The sequence below is a fragment of the Chelonia mydas genome, chromosome 2 (genome assembly GCF_015237465.2).
Source record: "Chelonia mydas isolate rCheMyd1 chromosome 2, rCheMyd1.pri.v2, whole genome shotgun sequence".
Taxonomy (NCBI): Eukaryota; Metazoa; Chordata; order Testudines; family Cheloniidae; genus Chelonia; species Chelonia mydas.
The window spans coordinates 149,324,730-149,347,635 of NC_057850.1; the positions used below are offsets into that span (position 1 = coordinate 149,324,730).

At 44.5% G+C, this 22,906-nt stretch overlaps 1 protein-coding gene across 1 annotated transcript in view; it reads right to left on the reverse strand.

Moving 5' to 3' along the window:
* The window catches only part of AHRR (aryl-hydrocarbon receptor repressor), a 123,545-nt gene extending 101,632 nt beyond the window's left edge, over window positions 1-21,913 (reverse strand). Inside the window, exons 1-2 of the mRNA XM_043538832.1 lie at window positions 21,876-21,913; window positions 19,891-20,072 (exon numbers count right to left, since the gene is read on the reverse strand). Of these exons, the coding sequence (XP_043394767.1) occupies window positions 19,891-20,072; window positions 21,876-21,913 (220 nt within the window). The remainder of the gene's footprint in view (window positions 1-19,890; window positions 20,073-21,875) is intronic.
* Between the last annotated feature and the right edge of the window lie 993 nt (window positions 21,914-22,906).

The window sequence follows — 22,906 nt, forward strand, 5'->3', positions numbered from 1 at the left end:
GAAGGTGAGCTCAGGAGAGATGGCTCCATGTTTCAGATGCAAGCCATGCACTGCAGCCCCAGATGACTTTAGATGCTCTGGAATGGTGAGAAAACGGAGGCAGGGAAATGTGCGTCAGGTTCATTATTTTTGTATAGATCTGTGTATTTCTTATGTGATTAAGTAAAGAGTAATGGTTTCAGAATCCTGTGCGAAGTGTCAGTGCATTCCATGCACTACACCGATCACATGCCCCGTGAAGAAGAGAACTGTGGACCCAGAACACCACACAGCTGGATTCTGGAAGAGGATGTGTTTAAGCTACAGAGGAAGCCTGAGGGGCCAGCACTATTTCTACGGTCTGGGCCATGGGCTGCTTGGTCACAGCTCTTGGAGGGGGAGTGCTAGACAAAGGGTCTGCATCCCAAGAGTGCCTAGGGACACCAAGACAGGCTCAGTGCCTAGACTCCATTCAGACTCTGGAGGCTTAACACACCCAGGGATTCAGCAACTGGATCACATCATAGCAGTCTGGTCAGTGGCCAAGAAGAGGCACTCAACTAGACTACCCAGCCCTGTTTCCTGTCAGAGCACACTTACTGCTGGAGGAAGGAAATCTCCACCTTCCAGCAGACAAGAGGAGGAAGTAGAGCCTCCGACTTTCTTGCAGCAGCTGGGGCACAGGCAGAGCGTCCAACCCACTCCCAGGAGTCTGGAGAATCCCCCACTCCTTCCCATCAGCCATGAGCATGTGGTGGTGTAGCAGAACCTGCCAGTTGAACCAAATGATTTCCCCAAAGAGCTGTGGGGAGGAAAAAAGTGGAACTTTGATATAAGCAGCTAGGGTGCAATAAAACTGTTCCTCTACACACAATGAGGAAAACAAAGTCGGAGTAATCCACTCTTTAGAAAGGAATGTGTGAAGGGAAAGGGGTATGCAGCCACTTCTTCAGTAACAAACTCGCCAGGCTTTCAGGAATGAGCGTGCAGAGCCAGCCTTCTTGACACTTCTAATAAATTCCACTGACCTCATGTTATAGCAATTGATTAGATAATGACTTACAGACTGAAGAGCTTCCATCAAAGATTTACTTACGCATCATTTACTCAGTAGAACATTGTTTCCTCTTTTATTCTGTTGTGGTGTTATGAAAATGAATACAACTATATATCTAGAAAAGAAAGAGTTTGCATCTGTGAATGGTGCCTTTTCGGCTGACAAGTTCTTGATACTTCGCTACTCTGAATATTGTGGTAATATACAGCCATTGGTTTTGCCTTGGTTGTCAGCTACTCCAAGAACAGTAGTTGTATTTTTGGTGTCTTTGGTGTTAGTTGTTGTCTTCTCAGGATACCATGGATAAGTAATAGATTTATAGATTCTAAGGCCAGAAGGGACCACTGTGATTATCTAGTCTGATTAGCATAACACAGGCCATAGGACTTCCCTGAAATAATTCCTGTTTGAACTACAGCATATAGAAAAATATCTAAACTTGATTTAAAAAATTCAGTGATGGAGAATCCACCACAACCCTTGGTAATTTGTTCCAATAATTAATTATCCCCACTGTTAACAATGTATGCTTTATTTGCAGTCTGAATTTGTCTAGTTTCAACTTCCAGCCACTGGGATCGTGCAAGATTGAAGAGCCCCTTATCAAATATTTGTTCTCTATACAGGTATTGTAGACTGCCATCAAGTCACCACTTAAATGTCTCTTTCTTACAATAAACAGACTGAGCTCCTTGAGTCTATCACTATAAGGCAAAAAGAAAAGGAGTACTTGAGGCGCCACAAGTACTCCTTTTCTTTTTGCGAATACAGACTAACATGGCTGCTACTCTGAAACCTGTCACTATAAGGCAGTGATTTTCAAACTGGGGTACGAGTACCATTAGGGGTACACAAGCTCTTATCGGGGTACATGAGAAAAATCCTGTAATAGAAGACTATGCATTTTATTTAGACATGGCAATCTAACCATAGGTATATTATGCCCATAACTCAGATGGGGGTATGTGGTAGACTACATTGTTTAGAAAGGAGTACGCAGCCTAAAAAGTTTGAAAACCACTGCTATAAGGCATGTTTTCCAATCCTTTAATCATTCTCACAGCTCTTCTCTGAACCCTCTCCAATCTACAAATATTCCTCTTGACTTGTGGTCATTATTTAATATATATATTTTTAAATGCATTGGCATACTTTAATAGTCAACATAATAAACTATTACTGTGGTCTAATACAATATGTACTCCAAAGTTTTGGGTTGGGTTTTTGTTTTGTTTTTTAAGTCACAGGTTTCTCTTTACTGAGTGAATTTACACATGTACTCAATTAGCTAAAAGAAACATTTATTTTAAACAAATATTCAAATCTACCTGCCAGGTTCTTTTTTTCAGACTAACAGCTCTAACTCCAGCAATGCAACCTTCCAACCTAAACACACATGCTGGGGCTGACATTGAAAGTACAGGTTCAGTTTAAACCAAAGATTACTATTTATAAAATTCAAATGAATTACAATGAATACAAAAACAATACTAAATAAGGAAAAAAAATCTTATTTTGTTTCTTCGAGTGTATATCTCCAGATAGCAGATCTTACTGATCTGTGCCATATGATCTCCCATACCAACAGCAGCATATTTACACAGAATGCAAAGAATCTGGCACTCCCAGGAAAGGCTTTAGGTGAAAACTTACCGTTGATAAAATCCCCGGAAAAACAAGAATCTTGTGCTTAGACCTCCTAGGAAAGCCTGAGAACTGAAGGAATCCCTCTAGGGAACCTTGATCATTTGATAATAGAGAGGAACCCCCTAGATAAATAAGCAGTCCTCTTGAGAATTGAGGTGGTATTGCAAAGGTCAGCCCTGTTCAAATCGCTAGGGCCACAAAGCATAATTCCCTAAACAGCCTCCCCCCCCCCCTCCCCCCCATCAGGAGAGCCTAATCTAAAGAACTTGCACTCAAATAAAATAAGTAGGGACAACTCATACATCTTTTCTCTGGAAGATCCACAAGGCATAGAAATACGATGTGTAGATGAAAGTGGGAACAACCTATAAGTAACTGAGGTACTGGGAATAATGCCAAATGGGGAAAATTCTGTGTTTCTTTCCCCGCTCAGAGGGCCCAATCCAACTTCCATTAAAGTCAGTGGGAATTGGATTAGACCCAAAAAAGCAAGAAACTACAGAAAAGGAGTTACCCTCTAACATAACAGTAATGGCAAATCAGAAAGAACGATGGAAGTCACACAGTGTGCTAATTCTGTCCACATGAAAAAAGCTGAAACAAAGGGACTGAATATGAGAAGTTTCAGAAGTGAGAAGCTGTGTCTAAAAGGACTTTAAATGCATCCTGTAGAAACTAAGCCCCACTTTGTTAGGGGAAAGAAATGGTCTGCTATGGTTAGTAACTGTCACAGTTTAGGACAACTGCACCTACATTTCCCCCTCATTGTCCTCCAAGGGCACCTACTTGTAGGCTCCCAGCTCCTCAGCAAGCACCTCTGTTGAGAGAAGATCCGTGTCTCTCTCCCTCCTGACGAGGGTTTTTTCCAGACTGTACAGTTCCCTGCCTACACTCTGAGTTCTCCAGCAAGTCAGACACTCTAAATCATCAGCGTCTGCATGTTGTTTTCTTACCAAGGCTCTAAACAGTATAACTTCTCACAGCTATAAAGTACCACACACCTCTATCTAAGCAAGTACATTTAGTCTTAAGGTGAAAGCTTTCCAGACAAAACATATTAAAATAATAAAAGAACCTACATGCCTGCTAATAAGCTTACCCGAGATCACCCCCACTCCAATAAGGGGCTCCAGTCAGCGCAGGGTCAGCCTTAGGGGTGGGCCACCTGGGTGACCGCCTAAGGGCGCCATGGTCAAGTGGGGACTGTGCAGCAGCTCAGAGGTATGCGCTGCCAGTGTAGAGTTAGAAACTGCTCCCAGCTGGCAGGGGAGTGCCATGGGGGGCAGTGTTCCCTCTAATTTTTCCCATGCATGTGCGGAATGAATTTTGTTGTGTGACACATCACCTTCATATTGGTTCACATAACAAAATTCATGCGGTGGGGGTGGGGCTTAGGGATTCTGAGTGTGGTAGGGGGGCTCAGGGCTGGGGCAGAGGATTGCAGTGGGGGGGGTGAGGGCTCTTGGGGGGGTTGGTGATGAGGGGCTCAAGGCTGGCGAAGAGGATTGAGGTGCAGGGGAGTGAGGGCTCCAGCTGGAGGTATGGGCTCTGGGATGGGGCCGGGGATGAGGGGTTTGCGGTGCAGGCTGCCTGGGGGTTACAGAGGGGAGAGAGGACTCCCCCAGTTCTCTCTCCCCACAGCAGCACCTGGGCTGGGGTGGGGAAGAGGCTCCTCTCCCCCGGCCGCGGTAAGTCTGGGGCAGGTCCGTGTTGGAGCTGGCGGGGAGAGGCTCCTCTCCCCACCACGGCAGCTCCGTACTGGGCCCTAAGCCCCTGCACAGGGCTTAATAGGCAGCTGCGCAGCTGAAAGGGAATTTAGCTGAGGGGGCACCCAGATTTCTCCCTGCTTCCTCCCAGTGTGGGAGGGAGTGATTACACACAGATACTTCCCCCCCTACGTTACTCTGTGCCCCCCCATGGGGCTGTCGGGGGGGGGAGGAAGGAGCAACAGCAAGTGCTCCTGCATCCAAGTCACTTTCCCCACCTGGGCTGTGCTGTTAAGCAAGCATCAGGAGCTGCTGCTTTGCTTCTCTCCCCTTACGCAGCCCAGGTGGGGAAAGTGACCTGGATGCAGGGAGCCCTGACATTGCTCCTTGCTCCCCCACTCACAGCCTTCTAGGGGGGCATGCAGGAGTGGCGTTGGAGGGGACAGCAAGCAGCAATGCCAGCTGCTCCATGCAGCCATGTCAGTTTTCCCGTGTGGACACAGGAGGGGAGTGTAGGGGTTAGGGGCAAAGGGGGCAGAGTGCAGGGGTTAGGGGCGCAGGAGGGGAATGCAGAAGTTAGGGGCAAAGGGGGCATAATACAGGGGTTGGGACACAGGAGGCATAGGGGCACAGGACGGGGATGCAGGGGTTAGGGGCGCAGGAGGGGAGGCAGGGGTTGGGGCACAGGAGGGAAGTGCAGTGGTTGGGGGCAAAGCGGGAAAAGTGCAGGGGTTAGGGGTGCAGGAGGCATAGGGGCACAGGAGGGGGTGCAGGGGTTGGGGCACAGGAGGGAGGCGCAGAGGGATGCAGGAGGGGTGCAGGGGTTGGGGCAAAGGGGGCATAGTGCAGGGGTTAGGGATGCCGGGGGGAGGCAGGGTTTCGGGGCAAAGGGGGCACAGTGCAGCGGTTAGGAGTGAAGAGGGGGGTGAGGAGGGCAAGCATTACAAATGCAGGAGGGGGTGCAGGGGTTAGGTGAAAAGGGGCCACAGTGCAGGAGTTAGGGGCAAAGGAGGGTGGGTGAGGAGGGGAAATGTCAGTCCTTCAAACCCCACCAAGGGATTTTATTCTGGTTATAAGTTCAGAACAGCTGTTAGGGCAGAACAAGCACCCCATGAATCGTACATTCTTTCCTTTATACAGTTTGAGCCTTTGATCTTGTCCTAATATAACAGGTGATCAGCAGACAAAGGTCCTCTCCTCAGGACAAAAGTTTCAAAAGGCTGAGTTCTCACATAACATAACATGTAATGTTTGCATATACTCACCCCTAGAGATTTCCTGGGAAATTCCTTTTAACTTTGTTTATCCCAAAAGTTCATTCTTGTGTGGCACGTTGTTTCAGAACTCATAACACTTCCCAGGGTTTACATTGTCATATCTCCCCACTATAGAAGTTATATACAATTCCACAATAATACATAAACTTTGCATTTTTAATACAATGGACTCCAAAGCTACTTAAATTCAATGATGTTTTTCAAGGATATTGCAGGAAATTGCCATATCTGTCCCATTCACAAGCTGAATGAAGGGACCATTTCATCTTCTCAAGTGGCAAATGGCAGCAAGGATTTACAGCAGCACAGAGACAAACACAGAACCTGACACTAGATGGCTGTGTACCAAGAAAATGAAACAAAAAATGCTAGGCCTAGAGACACCCTGACTAACACTTGTTCCAGTCAAGAGAAATTAATGAACAAACTGTAAGACCTTGCCTTGAAACTAAGAGAAATTCATGAGAGAGAAGAGGTTTCCCTGGTCCTAACTTCATACTGAGGTTCACTTGGCCCTATATTACTACACTCAAGTAAAGCCCCAATAAGGGTCAGGCCCTTGAGAGAGTGTCTGTCTCTTTAACCCCTCCTGTGTCTTTGATTTCCCCTCCCCTTCACAGGGACTGATTCATTTCTGGGGAAACCTGTCAAGCAACCCCAGAAGGGGGTTGCACTCACAAGAGCATCAAAGCAAATGGCTCTTGCAACATTGTCTCTCAAGTGTTTGCCGAGAAGTGTATATTTCAGGGGTGGGCAAACTACGGCCCAGGGGCCGCATCTGGCCCTCCTGACGTTTTAATCTAGCCCTCAAGCTCCCGCTGGGAAGAGGGCTTGCCCTGTTCTGACGCTCAAGCCGGGGAGCGGGGGTTGAGGTCTTGCCCCTCTCTGCATAGTTCCCAGAAGCAGCGGCATGTCCCCCCTCCAGCTCCTACACATAGGGGCAGCCAGGGGGCTCCACACACTGCCCCTGCCCCAAGCACTGCCCCTGCAGCTCCCACTGTCTGGGAACCACAGCCAATGGGAGCTGAAGGGGCAGCGCCTGCAGACAGGGCAGTGCGCAGAGCTGTCTGGCCGCACCTCTGCGTAGAAGCCAAATGGGGGACATGCCACTGTTTCTGGGAGCTGCTTGAGGTAAGCGCTACCTGGAGCCTGTCCCCACCAGACTCCCTCTCACTCCCCAACCCCCTGCCCCAGCCCTGATCCCCCTCCTGCCCTCTGAACCCCTCAGTCCCAGCTCAGAGCATCCTCCTGTACCCCCAAACCCTCATCCCCAGCCCCACCCCAGATGGAGCCCTCTCGCCCTCCTGCACCCCAACCCCCAATTTCGTAAGCACTCATGGCCTGCCATACAATTTCCATACCCAGATGTGGCCCTCAGGCCAAGAAGTCCCGTCCCCCTGTCCCCCGCCCCCGGTATATTTGGATCTTTCTCCCACTTCCTGGATGTATTTCCTGACAATCCTACCATCCCCATATATTAACTCAATATATGCATACAGTAAACATCACAATAACCAGATCAAGATACAGTGTTCAGAAATTCGCAAAAAGAAAAGGAGTCCTTGTGGCACCTTAGAGACTAACCAATTTATTTGAGCATAAGCTTTCGTGAGCTACAGCTCACTTCATCGGATGCATACTGTGGAAACTGCAGAAGACATTATATACACAGAGACCATGAAACAATACCTCCTCCCACCCCACTCTCCTGCTGGTAATAGCTTATCTAAAGTGACCACTCTCCTTACAATGTGTATGATAATCAAGTTGGGCCATTTCCAGCACAAATCCAGGTTTTCTCACCCTCCACCCCCCCCACACACAAACTCACTCTCCTGCTGGTAATAGCCCATCCAAAGTGACCACTCTCTTTACAATGTGTATGATAATCAAGTTGGGCCATTTCCAGCACAAATCCAGGTTTTCTCACCCTCCCCCCCCTTTTCCAAAAACCACACACACAAACTCACTCTCCTGCTGGTAATAGCTTATCCAAAGTGACCACTCTCCTTACAATGTGTATGAAAATCAAGGTGGGCCATTTCCAGCACAAATCCAGGTTTTCTCACCCACCCCCCCAAAACACACACACACAAACTCACTCTCCTGCTGGTAATAGCTTATCCAAAGTGACCACTCTCCCTACAATGTGCATGATAATCAAGGTGGGCCATTTCCAGCACAAATCCAGGTTTTCTCACCCCCCCACCCCCATACACACACAAACTCACTCTCCTGCTGGTAATAGCCCAACTTGATTATCATACACATTGTAAAGAGAGTGGTCACTTTGGATGGGCTATTACCAGCAGGAGAGTGAGTTTGTGTGGGGGGGGACGGAGGGTGAGGAAACCTGGATTTGTGCTGGAAATGGCCCAACTTGATTATCATACACACTGTAAGGAGAGTGATCACTTTAGATAAGCTATTACCAGCAGGAGAGTGGGGTGGGAGGAGGTATTGTTTCATGGTCTCTGTGTATATAATGTCTTCTGCAGTTTCCACAGTATGCATCCGATGAAGTGAGCTGTAGCTCATGAAAGCTTATGCTCAAATAAATTGGTTAGTCTCTAAGGTGCCACAAGTACTCCTTTTCTTTTTGCGAATACAGACTAACACGGCTGTTACTCTGAAACCTGTTCAGAAATTATTACAGGAAACTCCAAATTCATCACAGCACCACTACACTGAAGTAATTAACTGATTCTGCGCCCACATCCAAATATTCCCAGACTCTGGAGACATTCAGCTCTGAAGTCCATTGTGATGAGCCTTTAGCTATAATGTTTCAAACAAATAATCCTCACTCTAAACAACTACAAACTTTGGGAAAGCTTGGACAATGACCCAATTCAAATTTTGCAAATAATTTTAATGCATTTATTCCCAGACCTAATTCACCATCCTCTATGTTCTGTATGTATTCACATGCTGGTGTACCAAATTTTCAGCCTTCCAGGTAAATGTAGGACTAAATCTGGCGAGTGGATAAATGTGATTGGTCAAAGTAATATGGCAAGGATGGCTTTTAAATATGTAACCATTCATTGTTATGTAGATCATTTTAATATTCAGAATATTAGATAGGGAGGCAACACAGTACTAGTTGAAATGCAGTACATCTGCAAAAAGGACCGAAGTATTAAAAGGTATCCCTGTTCCTTCAATATTGTAAAAGAAAAATGATCCATATTAAAGCCTTTATGTTTCTCAGCTAAAGCTTCGTATTTAGCAACACTCATTACCAATTTCTGAGTTTCTGTGTACAGGAATATCGATGCCAAAGAACTGAAAGTGAAAGAACACGCTCATTTCCCCAACAATTGCTAGAGCAGATTCTGGTGGTTAGAGCAGTGAACTGAGAATCAGCTGAGGTTCTATTCTTGAATCAACCACTGGTTCATTGTGTCACTTGATCTCTCTTCTGTAAAATGGGAATCATAGTACCTTCCTCAGAAGTATTGGCAGGCTAAAATTAGTGTTTGTTGAAGGCCTATAGATGAAAGGTGCTGTATAAGGGCAAAATATGGTTATTATATACAGAGTAGTATGATTACTTTACAGAGTTACAAACTATACATAAAGGGAATCATTTAACCCACCAACAAAATGTAGCCAATTCTGAAGTGGAACACAATATCATTATACTGGCAACAGCAAAACTACAATATGCTTTTGGTACAGGTTGTCAAGAATACCTGATCTAAATGAAATGATAGAGAAATTTAGAAAGGCAGAATACAATTAACCAAGTTGGAATATGGCCAGGAATTTGGTGTTGCAACTCACATGAAAGGTATTTCAGTGCTCATAAGTCACCAGGGCCAGGGCTGTAAATATCATCTGAAAGATGACACCAACAGAAGCAGCACAGAGCCATCTAACACCAAACTGAGGCATTGGTTTGATACTGATCCAGAAGTGAGGGGTAAGGTGCTGAATCACCAGAACAACTTCCTGTAGAACCTGGTGTCTTCCAGCCTAGCACTGAGACAGCCGAATGTTGCTTTCTGTGAGAGAGCTGGTGAAATTGCAGTGATATGGCTGCAAACCACATAGGAACGTTTATGAGGAATTAGTGAAATTAATAACTATGTATAGCTTGGGGGAGAAACTATTAATAGGAAAGTTGACAACTGTTTACAGATATTTGAAGCATGTAAACACCATGAATATGGACGAATTATTTTGTAGTCCAACGAAATATAAACAGGAATGGTGTGGCGGAGTTCAACAAAGAAAAGTTAAATTGAATACTAGGAAAATCTGTCATGACAGTGATATCTACAGTTTGGAACAGCAATTACATCTTTTGCTTGTATAATTTAATGTAAAGTAGAAGTGTTAGTTACTACAAATTATTTACCTTCATATGTTATAGGTAACAAACAGCGTAGTTATTGGTGAAGGACTAGATGAGTATTTTCAATCTCTTAATTTCTAATTATCTGTGAAATTATTTTCTTTCTTGAAATCAATATGGTGAACTTGCTCCATGTACTCTAATTGGCTACTGAACTTTATAAACAGAACACTTGTGCTACCCATGGACTCGTGCTATGTTAGGCGCAGTTACTGAAAGGACACCTAGTGGTGACTAAACGTGTCTGAGTACCAGCTTCTGAAGCTGTTGAAGGTATGTCATGAAGAGGCTAGCAAATTATTACGCTTGAGCCTTCAGTGCCATATATAAATTGTTATGATATTACTGACAAAAAAGTATATTTTGGGGGACTCTGGCTGTGGTATATAATTATAAATGTACAAATCACTTCTTTTTAAACTAAAAGGCAGCTCAAATCCAGAAGACAGGGTATGTGCATGTAGTACATTACAGTGCTTTCTCCAGTCTAGTTTTAACATTGCAGGTCTACCCTACTGCAATTGTAAAAATATTGCTCAGTCTAACAGAACTCACAATGGGATATTCAGCTGATATTCAACCTAAATTTTATTTTGTTCACCTTCATCCCATATCTCCTCAATTGTGCCCATGAAGTATCCTAAACAATCCCTCCTCTTCTTTACAATACATCCTTCCTTTAAATACAAGCACATGATTGTTGTATCCAAACTATACACATTTAATTACTATACTCTTTCTTCCTCCCACCTGTCCTATAGTCATTTATGTGCATTTACTCCAATTCCGTCCAGATGTACTAACATGTTTCCAATATAGAGGTGTCCATAACTGAATGCCATATTCCAGATGTAGTCACACTGATTTTACAGCGAGAGGGACTATCACTTTCCTGTTCTGTGACATGATCCCTCTATGTATACAGGCCAAAAAACACATTTGGCTTTTTTGTTCATTCCTACTTTCCAGGTTCTTCCCCCCAACTGAACATCATTGTTTAGGGTTAAGTTTTCCCACATGAATTAGCTTGCACTTCTAGGTTGATTTTCCAGGTTCATTTTTATTAGGCTATATTTCTAGCATCATTGTGTCCTTCTGCATTGTGTCTCAGTCCATTTTCATTACTTGTGTCCTCAATGGTGTTTGAAATACCTCCCAATTTAGTATCAGCCTTTAATTTAAAGAACTACAAAATAGAACAAGTATTATGTTTCTGCCCTTTTGGGTTCCTTTATTATGTCAACTGAGGGCCTAAATGTTATGAATGTTTGCTATTGTTTTGTTTATTTGGGGGTGGGAGGTGGGGTTTTGTAACTAAATTTTTTACTTAAAAAATCAAATTCTGACTTATTTCCACAGAAATCAACAAACTATGAAGGACTGGAACCTAATACAATGCTAGACCTGAGCTGCAGCTATTGCTCTCACCCAAAGATCAATATCTCAGGCCTTCATCAACCACACTGCAACTGGTCACCCCTTCCTCCACTCCAATCTTCTGAGTCTCTCTGCCTCCTCCCAAGCAGGTCATTGAACATACCTCTTTACTGGCCAGATTCAAATATAGGTCACAAAGCCCTGGTCTACACTAGGACTTTAGGTCGAATTTAACAGCGTTAAATCGATGTAAACCTGCACCCGTCCACACGATGAAGCCCTTTTTTTCGACTTAAAGGGCTCTTAAAATCGATTTCCTTACTCCACCCCTGACAAGTGGATTAGCGCTTAAATCGGCCTTGCCGGCTCGAATTTGGGGTACTGTGGACACAATTCGATGGTATTGGCCTTCAGGAGCTATCCCAGAGTGCTCCATTGTGACCGCTCTGGACAGCACTCTCAATTCAGATGCACTGGCCAGGTAGACAGGAAAAGAACCGCGAACTTTTGAATCTCATTTCCAGAGACTGCGGGAACTGTGGGATAGCTACCCACAGTGCAACACTCCGGAAGTCGACGCTTGTCTCGATACTGTGGAAGCACTCCACTGAGTTAATGCACTTAATGCACTTAGAGCATTTTCTGTGGGGACACACACACTCGAATATATAAAAACGATTTCTAAAAAACCGACTTCTATAAATTCGACCTAATTTCTTAGTGTAGACATACCCTAGACCTCATATGAGGGGCACAAATGCTATTTGTGCACGTAGTTTAAAGTGATGCCAATTTCTTCCTTTTGGATAAACAACTATTTCTGTTACCACAATTTCATTATACTTTATTTCTGGTGTAAATGAGTTTTAATAATAAATGTGAGGGGACACCGAATGTATGTGGAATGCAGGTAATTTTGGATGTTCCTTGAATGTGAGATGTCCCTTGAGACAAGGAACATTTTAGAGCAGGGATCTCAAACCCAAAACACCAGGAGGGCCACATGAGGACTAGTACATTGGCCCGAGGGCCGCATCATTGAAACCTTTTCGTACAACGATACAAAAGTATAGTCAAAAAGGAAGAGTAATATAGTATGCTATTAAAAGTCAATGTATTAACTTTTTAAAAACTGTAATGCAAAAAGTTAGTGCTAATTTTGACAGTCATTTCATTTTTGGCCACTTAGCTGGCAGCGTTTTGCATCAACCAGAGCATCAATATTAGCATTGATACCCTGAGACGAAACCAATCTCAGTGTTGCTTGCAAATGTTCATCAGTGAGCCTTGACCTTAACACAGATTTGTTAATCTTCATGGAAGAGAAAAACTATTCACATATATATGTACTTCCAAACGTTGCCATTACCCTTGCAGAAGCAGAGGGAGCTGTCATGCGGTCTGATGGAGATTGATGGGAATGATGGGCTAAGAGCCACTGGCCGTGAGCATGCGCTGAACCTCACAGAAGGCAGCTGCCAGCACCTTTCAGGCCCAGATCACAGCCCAGAACAGCAAGGGGCTGGGACGCAGGTTTTGAATCCCCCACCTTAGGTCATCTCTCTGTTAGAATTTCCTTTGCATGGAGCTGAGGTGCCTTCTCCTCCCACTGAGACTAGTAGGATCTCAGGGTGCTTAGCACCTTTCAGAACAGGCTCTGATAACATGTGCATTGCAACAAAGCCCTGAAGCCAAGGGGAATGACAGGTATGATTCAAATCACGCCACAGATGCCCAAATAAACAACCCCCTCTCCCAGACTGCTCCAAGTGAATCCCCCCTCTGGGTCTTCCTGTGCATCCTGTCTCCTGTGTGTCTCTGCTAGACTGTAAGCTGTCTGAGGTCTTACCAAGCACATTGCTGGCACCTAATGAAAAGAGGGGTGTTACCATAGCCACAAGAGGTATCTAGCGACACTTCAGTACATGCCCCGCCCCACCTCTTCCCACCCCTTCCTCGCCCCCATTCCAACCCCTTCCCCAAAGTCCCTGCCCCGGCCCCGCCTCTTCCCCGCCTCCTCCCCTGAGCACGCCGCATCCCCGCTTCTCCCCCCTCCCTCCTGGAAAGTCCTATACACTGCCAAACAGCTGTTTGGAGGCGGGAAGCACTGGGAGGTAGGCGGAGGAGCGGGGACGTGGCACGCTCGGTGGGGAGTGAGAAGGGAGGGTGAGGGGCAGAGGCGGGGAGTGGGCGCCTATGGTGGGCCGCAGGAAATAACTCCATGGGCCGCATGCGGCTTGCGGGCTGTGTGTTTGAGACCCCTGTTTTAGAGGCATGTAATGGAGACCACCTTTGCTTTTATCCACCCACCAGCCTGGGGAGAAAGAGCTGCCACACACAGGTGGTGTTCACAGTTCCCCATTATGGTTTCAGGCAGAAGGGTGGTTGAGGCAGCAGAAGAGTCCACTGGGGTTCAAGTGGTAGGAAGGTAAAGCCAGAAGCCAGGTAGAAAGGGGACAGAAGTTCTCCAGTGTGGGTTCAGAAAGAGAAAGAGGCACTCTGGAAACAGAAGGGGGTGATGGGTGACCAGCTACCAAATAACTGAAGGAGAAGGAGGAGGAGGAGAATATTGTTCTTTGGAATAACAGCAGCAGCTACACCTCTGGTTTCAATCTGGAACATGATGTCAGATTCCATGTCCCTAAAGTTTGGCATAGCTTCTCCACAGCCTCACATTTCTTATTTATTAAAAATAAATAAAATAAACAAACATCCTTTTCTTTTAGGAAAAAAATTATTCGGTCTTCATCACATATAATAAAGGGATGAGAATGGGTGGAAAAAAGTACCTGTGTTTCTCTTTGCAGTTCACCTTTAAAGAATGGTTAATTTTTTTAAATCTAGAAAGTTCTGGAGTTTGTTTTTATAACTGTCTCTTTCATGTTTCAATTACAGATTGTATTTCTTCTTTTCCAGCCCTTCCGCCACCTTTCTGAATGAATGCAGGGGCTCCAGGGAGCTCTGTGCTGATATGTGGAGTGGGACAGAGTCAAACAATTAGAATTGACAGGCGGCCTCCAACCTGGAGCAGGCTGGGGGCTGATGGTGGAAGCAGAGGCTGGAAGGGTCCCCCAATGCCCCACTGTTCTCAGTCGAGCGGTACAGATTTGGGAAAACCTTTCATCCTGTGGACAGCCCCAACAGGAGCTGCTGCTCACTCCACCCCTCACTCACTTCCCTCCTACAGCCACATGTTTTTCTGTGCTTTCACTTCATGCAATACTGGGATCTGGTGTTTGAGCTGAGAGCAGGTTGGAGAAATAGGGCTGTCATGGACTGACCACTGTCTTCTTGACTTTCAGGATGGAGGATTCGTAGCCTTATGGAGCAAAGGGCTTGTTTTGACAGCCATTCCTCTGAGACTGATGAAACCAATGGACCTACCAGGCAGTCTTGAGGGCAAATGTTCATCCAACTGACGCCTCTATCAGTAGGTTGACAGGGCTGTATAGTCATCATTTGTCATTCACTAGCTACATAGTGGCCTCTAGATGCTCTCTCCATCAGCTTTGCCTGTACAGGTCACCATGGTTCACAGACTAAATGAGAATGGAGATAACAAGAGCCTGGTGGCATCAGTTTTGTGCCAAGTTTGACCAACTGCAACATAGAGATGCCATGACTCTTCAAGAGGCAAAGAGGTTTCTTCACCTCCACCACAGCACCTGCAAGGTCTTGCACAGGCAGAACTATTCTGAGTAGTGGAAAGCTTCATGAATCCAAGCTGCCTCCACTCAGCTAGAGTCAAGTTTTTCTCTGCATGATGAATTTGCATATTATTGTAAGCAGGGTCTGAATGAACTCTCCCCTGACAGCTAGCTGGGAGTGGGAGAGACTTCAGGAGAAAACTGTATTTACATGAACATACCTACTGGGCTTAGATACCCAGCAGATAGAGTGGTGTTCCTTAAAGTGATCAAATTTTGCTGGTGTTGGGTTACAAATCATTTTAGTACTGTATACAGGGGTAGTGAAATGCTGTTATCAATGTTGTTGTCTTTACTGCATAAATAAAAAGCAGCAGAATTGTACTTAGCCTGTCCCAAATGAGGGGGTCATCCTCAGATGAAAGGACCTTGTTAAGCCAGGGGCTCAAATGCCAGACCCCTGTGAAAGTAAGAGGGGCGGGGACAGGTGTCCCAGCCAGGAGGTGTGGACTCTCCCTAAGGGTTCCCGGCCTGGTTTAGCCTGTTACTCCCCGCTGTTAAAAGAAAGAGCTAAATAGGCTTCATTAGGAACCTTTTTGTTATGTTAAGTACTCACTGAGAGCTGAAATCACTTGTGGTGTGGCAGTGTTTCTGCCCAGCCTGCTGAGAGCTAAAAATCACTAAGAGACTGACCTGCAGAGATCACAGACGAGACACAGGTGGCAGCAGGTGACTGACAGGTGGCCAGCGTGTGCAACTGGCGAAGGTGGCAAATAGTCAGCTGGTTGGAGGCAGCGAGGAACAGCGGCCGGCAGGGTGGCCAGGCAGTGAGGAGCAGCGGCCAGCAGGCGGCCAGCCAAAACAAGTGCTCAGATGGTGGAGTGAGCCAGGTGTCTTCTTCCCCAGGTGGAAGGTGAACTCCCACAGATACACTTCTGAAACCTGGGTCCTCACTGACCAAGGACAACCACTGAGAGTGGGGCATGGTGAGGAAGCAGAGGGGGGCACAGTAAAGGAACTTTTGGTTGTAGAACTCAAGAACATGAGGCAGAAGACTCTGCCCCACGCACTCTGTGGTGGGTGTCCTGCTCACAGTTTTATATTTATGAATCCTGCTTGCGGCTTTTTCCCTAATTTATGTCAGGTGATTTCTCTCCTTTCATTAAAAGTTTCTTTTCTACACACAGACTCTGTGCTTGCGAGTGGGGAAGTAGTGCCTCTCAGAGGTGCCCAAGGATGGTGTGTAATTTTACTGTGTGGGGGCTCAAGCTAGTTCTGTGTTGTATTGTTGAAAAGGAACCCCTAGATATTGAACCTGGCCTTGATTGCTACCGGCTCCACCTGGCAGAAGGGTTACATTATTTTGCAGAGAAAACCACTCCGATTTGGACTGAGCTGTCTACTGCCATAAAACAGAGCAGTGTCTCAGTGGGAAAATCAATGAGAGTGTTCTGCTTGATTTTCCATCAGTACTGTCCACTAAGATTATGCAGGTGCTGTAGCAGCTTCAATCTCCAACCTGTGAGATGGATCCTTGTCCTTCCTGGCTGCTGAAGGTCACCAACAGAAGTATTGGGTCCAGTGTTAGTGAAGACAGTAAGTATTTTCCACATGGGGGAAGGAGGACAGAGTGTTAGTAGTTCTCAGCTATCGTGAGTCCAGTGAGTAGAAAAACCAAACAGCTCTTCAAACTGCCAGTCTGGCTAAGTATAGTCTCATTTTTGGGGAAAGTCATTGTAAAGGCAGTGGCAAGACAACTCTGGCAGTTGTAGTCCTCAAATTTCCTTGACCCCAGCCAATCAGGTTATAGGCTAGGGTATGGAATAGAAAATTATTATTATTGTTTGTATTGTGATTTTGCCTTGAGGCCCTCATCAGGATTATAGCCTATTCTGCTAGGTGCGGTACAAATATCTAATAAAAAGGCGGTCCCTGCTCCATTAGGATTAGCTGTTCTAGCAGTGGGCAAAGAAAGTGACATTCCTGATTCCTTTAGATCTGTCACCAGCCTTTGGTACAGTTCATCATGAAGTTTTGTCAACCCACCTTCAGTCCCTAAAAGGGGTCAGTGGAGCTGCTGGAATGGGTCCATTCTGATCTTTCTGAAGGAACCTAAAGAATATTTGTGGGCAATTTTTTTCTCTGCCCCATGGGCTGCTATGTATACAATTTGCAGGTGACACCCAGGTCTATCATGTCTAACCCAACTAGAGGGAAAAACAAAAAAAACCAAAAAAACGAACAAATAGCATACTGTCTATATTGACCTTGGGGCAGGGAAGAGGAACGGCAACTTAATTTGGATAATACCATGATAATATTGGTAGGTTGAGGTAAGCATCTGGTGGAATTGGGACAGATTATATCAGTGCCCCACATGGAGGGAGTTCAGCCACCATTTATAATAAATGTGCACGGCCTACAAATTTTATTAGATCTTGGATACCCCATTGTCACCGTGGCCAAGGGCACTTTCCTTCACCTGTGTAAGGTGAGATGGGTGTGATCGTCTCTCCAATGTGGACCTCACCACAGTTATCTGAACCTTTGTCACCTCATGACTAGTCTGCTGTAATGCATTCTGCATGGGATGCTAAGTTGAGATCACCCAGAAACTGATAAAAGAACAGGAGTACTTGTGGCACCTTAGAGACTAACAAATTTATTAGAGCACAAGCTTTCATGAGCTACAGCTCACTTCATCGGATGCAATTTGTTAGTTTCTAAGGTGCCACAAGTACTCCTGTTCTTTTTGCGGATACAGACTAACATGGCTGCTGCTCTGAAACCAGAAACTGATGTTACAGCCCAATTATTAAGCAGAGTTTCATGCATGGAACACATTAGACCATAGCCTTGAGATCTGCACTGGATTCCTACAGGTTTGGAGATGGAACTCAAGGTGTTAGTGCTAATCCATGAAGTCTTAATTGGTTAGGGACCCGGTTGCCTGAAAGACTGCTTCTCTCTCCTTCACTCGATATGTGCCTATGTTTTCTTAGGTAATTGGCATTCGCAGTTGAAGACAATACCTGCAAAAGTAGTCTCTCTATTGAATTTAATAAATTTCCCTTTATACCAGCAAAAGCTTCCCAAAAGAGCTTTGTCAACATCTGCTTATGCATAGAATACTTAAGGTTTAATATAGCATCCCAAAGGAGATCTCTGGTGAATAATAGTGTGCTATGGATATTAACTCCCAGGTCTGGGAAATCCTGATTTTGCAGATCTGGCAACAAGCAGACACAAAGCAATTAAAACCCTGTTAAGGAGTGCTATTTCCCTTCCTGATTTCCAAAACTGCTTTTATCTAAATGATCTCTCCTGGTTTTCCAGCCACCAGGGACAAAATAATGGCCCAGATCATCCCCTTGTGCTGAAAACCTGCCAGAAGGGGTGGTGGAGAGCAAATCTGCACAAGGATTCCCTCCCAGAGATCTCTCCACATCATACCATTGAAGGAATGGTGTTTGCCTTGCCCTCAAACCTGGCAGAGCCATGCAGAGGTCCCGTATGGCTGGATTGGCTCTGGAACCTCTACCTCCCTGCTCTGGAACACCTATGGAGGAGGCAGCCCTGTGGAAAATGTAAGATGTCCTGGTGCCATAATATCTTCTGAGGTTTCTCAGCAGGGAGGGAGGGAGGGAGTAAAGGTGTGCATCCACTTATCCTTACAACTAGTCCACCTGCTTCTTCTCCTGGCCCACCCAGTCTCCACCATGTCCCCATGATCCCACAGAGGAGACTCTGCTAAGAGAAGATGCCAAAGACTTGCCTTTCACGTGTCAGGGTTGGAGTGGGGGGATTCATGTGCACACTCTAGGAGTGATGATCTGGGCCATTATATCTTTCATGACCATAAGCTGCCTGACACAATCAGCCATGATTTCAATAGAAGACGTATTAACTTGGTATTTCTCAGGCACCTTGGATTCCCAGAGAGAGGTCTGCCAGGATATAAAATTAAAAACAGCTAGGAATAGAAAGAAATGAGGATGAAAGAGAAGCAATTGTCTATTGGCATGTAGTGGGGAACTCAAGGATTCAGTTAAAAGTGATTATCTCAGTACTCACTGATGTTCACTTTTTAGTTTCTGCATTATTGACTTACTATAAGCAGTAGAAGAGAATTTGATGAATAGCAGGCAACAGAGGCACATGCTTTATTTCCTTGTGTTTTAAGGGTAACATTTCTTGGCAGGCCAACGTTGTTATATTCCAACTTCTGTATGTAATATTTTCTGATGGTGAAATACCCATACACTTCATTAACAGAAGAAACTAGAACTGTCTGCAAATTTGGAAGAATTCTTATTACAGACATCCACACGTACACATTTGGTTTTGATTATACAGTGTGCCAGACAACAGCAAAAACAAAGTTCAGCCCATTATGGCTTTAGTCAACACTTGAGATTTCACATTTCACTTCTCCTGAAAGAAAGTGATCCCTTTGGCCCCTCATCCAGGTCTATTTCCTGTTAGGCATACAGTAAATGCAGATAAAGTCACCATACAGCTGTTGCTTAACGTGTACAACGTACTTAAAAGGATACTATCACCTTGACATCTAGTCAATTTCAAAAAATGAGTTGAAAGTAGTTTCTGGTATTGCATGTGCCCCTGAGTCTCCCTGAAATTTTTTGTGGTTTTACAATTTTCCTATTTTCTAAAAATACGTTTTTATCTCATCATTGTTTGAAAAACCTATAACAGAGGAAACTGATTATACTCAAAGTGGTGTCCTATGCACAAAGCAAACAAGTGGAAAAATATGTTTAAGTTAACAGTATCCCTTTAACCTCACTGAAGTGTTTGATATATTTAAGAGACTTACCTTGAAAGAAGCTTTTGACCCGGAGATAGCTGACACTAAGGCGCAAGACAGAAAGTTTGTCCAACTTGGATATTATGTCCGGTGGAAAAGGCAGGAGGCTGGCCAGATGATCTAATTCAGCATTCAGACGGTCCCTATGTCTCTTAGAAGGATTAGACTTTTCATTCCCAACGGCAGGCCTTCTGTGGTGGGAAAAAGTATTGTTAATCATTCATTACACCTGCATACAGGGACATTGATACACTATTTGCTATTCACAGAAACTTGTAGATTATCTTTTAGGTGAATGAATCCATAAAGTTATTTAAAATTTAGCCATTCTTCATTTGCCTTCCTCATTATACAAAGCATGTTTACTGTAATAGAGAAGAAAGGTTTTTAGTTTAATACAATTATTCAGTCATCAGTGGGGAATGAAGCAACAAATAAAAATGTAAGACTTCCTTCTCTAATGATCTCAGGTGACAAAGGGATTGTAATATGTACTCCTACAGCATAAAACACAGAATTGATCAATTATCTCTGCAATTACAAAGCACATAAAACGTAATTTAATTCTCATTTAAGATTCTGATACCATTCTTGACATTTCCTGATGCACTCATATTCATTTTCCTAACAAAAACTAAAGATTTCTTACACCTTAATGCTTTCCTTATTTGGGATTCAGACCCCAAGTACACACACATACCCTGCACATAAGGGCTGGAAACATGCACAACCCACTTTGCTACAAATATAACTCTTCTCACTTCTGCAAATGTATTACAATTAATATCATTAGAAGATAATACAACCTCTGCACACCCTGCCTTGCCAGATTGAAAGGCCAGACGGCCTGTATCAAGAGGGGGAATGTGGGGGGATAGGGGTTGAGGACCAAATTCAGAGGCAAGTCTAAGCAAACCCAAGAAGTCTGGAGTGAGTCCAGTCCCCTCACTGTGTACGTTATGCCAACTTAAATTATCACAGGGCCAAATTTAGAGGTGATGTGTAAGTTACATTCCCCTTAAACACACATTGTGCTACATATATCAATTCTGACAATGTGTAAGGCAGTCTCAGTAACTAAACAAAGCGCTGCAATTTTTACACATTTATTTATTTAGAATAAGTGGACCAAAATCTGCTCTTGGACATATACAGGCAGATTCCATTGAACTTCCACATGCGAGTACAGAATTTCGGCCACTACCTGTTTCTTGTTTGTTTTTAAACCTGAACTATCTCCAGTGACAAGCCATGATCCCACCAATTGTAAAACGCCTTCCCGGGATCGAGTGTTTGTCAATGGTATGTTTCAGCCGTCTGTCAGACAAAGGGCAGCTGGGGTTTGTAGGGGTAGGGTTTGGCAGTGGGAAGGGGGAAAGCATTGGTGATGCCCACATCTTGTTTATGTGTTACTGTCCCTGAGCAAGATTGGGTCCTCTTTACCCCTTGCTCTAAAGCATTTTTTTCCTCGTTTCTATTCAATGGGTATGACCTGGATTAATAGGTGAAAAGGTGGCCTCCCCAACACTCTCCCAAGAATGGGGCACAGGTGAAGAGGCAAGGTCTTCCACCCACGACCCTGTCTCAGGAGTGGTGGGATAATGCTGTGCTATCCCCACTTTCCAGGGCATGTCAGAAAATACTTTTTTATCTATGTAGTGCGCAGCAGGGTGGGGGAGAGGGTTAGGAGAGATTCAGAGGGAAACTCTGCTTCATCTAGTGGGTATACCCAGGAACATTTCAAAACATAGCTGTAGCTCACGAAAGCTCATGCTCAAATAAATTGGTTAGTCTCTAAGGTGCCACAAGTACTCCTTTTCTTTTTGCGAATACAGACTAACACGGCTGTTACTCTGAAACTCTAGAACATCTAGGGATCCTGATGGGACAGAGGATGGTTAAGGAAAGGATCTCTCCGTACTGGCAAGCACAGGAGGGCCAGGGAGTAACATGAGGAGTCATTCTGTTGCCAAGAGCAAGAACACTTCAGGTACCTACAAATGACATTCACTCGCACCTTTGCAATCTGCATCAGCGGTGGCAGGGATTACAATCAGGCTTATCTCCTCAGAAAATAATTTCTCCTTTCTTTTGACATTTCAATATCCATAGGATAGTCTTATGGACATTTTAATCTCTGTAATATTTAATAAAGCATGCCAGAATGGAAGGACCACCTGCGCCTATGCCAGGGCTCATAGCTGGTCAGAGAACACTGAAGGGCATCTTGCAGCAGTACACGGTGCCTCCCTTGGAGGAATTCTCCTCTAGCCTTTTACAGCCTCCATACACTGTTGCAGAAGCACATAGGCTCTCTAGCAGGGCCCACAATATGCTTTTTACACAAGGCACTTTACAATAATTAAAATGTTCAAACAAAAATTAAAACCCAAATATATAAAAAAACTGCCCTGTCAAAACCACCCCTATGAAAATACTACTTTTCTCGAAAGAATAAATAATTGCACATTAAACAACTATGTTAAAAGAAGATTATTTAGGTTCCATAGTCAAGAGTTCTTAATTCTGCCCCCTTATAAATCCATCTTATAGAGTGAAAAAGTCAGAGGTTCTGTGGAAAAAAACAATATGGGATCAAGTAATTAAAGACTATTATAATGCACACACACAAAGGGGCTGAATTAAGGTTGCATGGGCAGCTGTAAATCTGGCATTCCCTAATTTTTTGAATGGTTGATTTTGTATCCTCAATAATGTTCTTTTCACACAGTTTTTGTGTGTGTGGGACGGGGGGGGGCGGGTGTTACAAAGGAAATGGTAAAAATAAATGCAACCTCAACAGGTAATGGAGTTGCTTTCAAGCACCTGCAATAGTACAGCTGTGACTGGTGCTTAGTAAATATCTACATTTAAAGAGGAAGGGACAACATCAAACCAATTAGTCAATTAATGAAGAGGGAGGAACATTCTGTCTCCTGTCCCAGAGTTAGATATTTTTTCAGCAGCTGATGGACACACAGGGCAATATTAACTTATGAGCTAGCTCTGTATCCCAGTCATACTC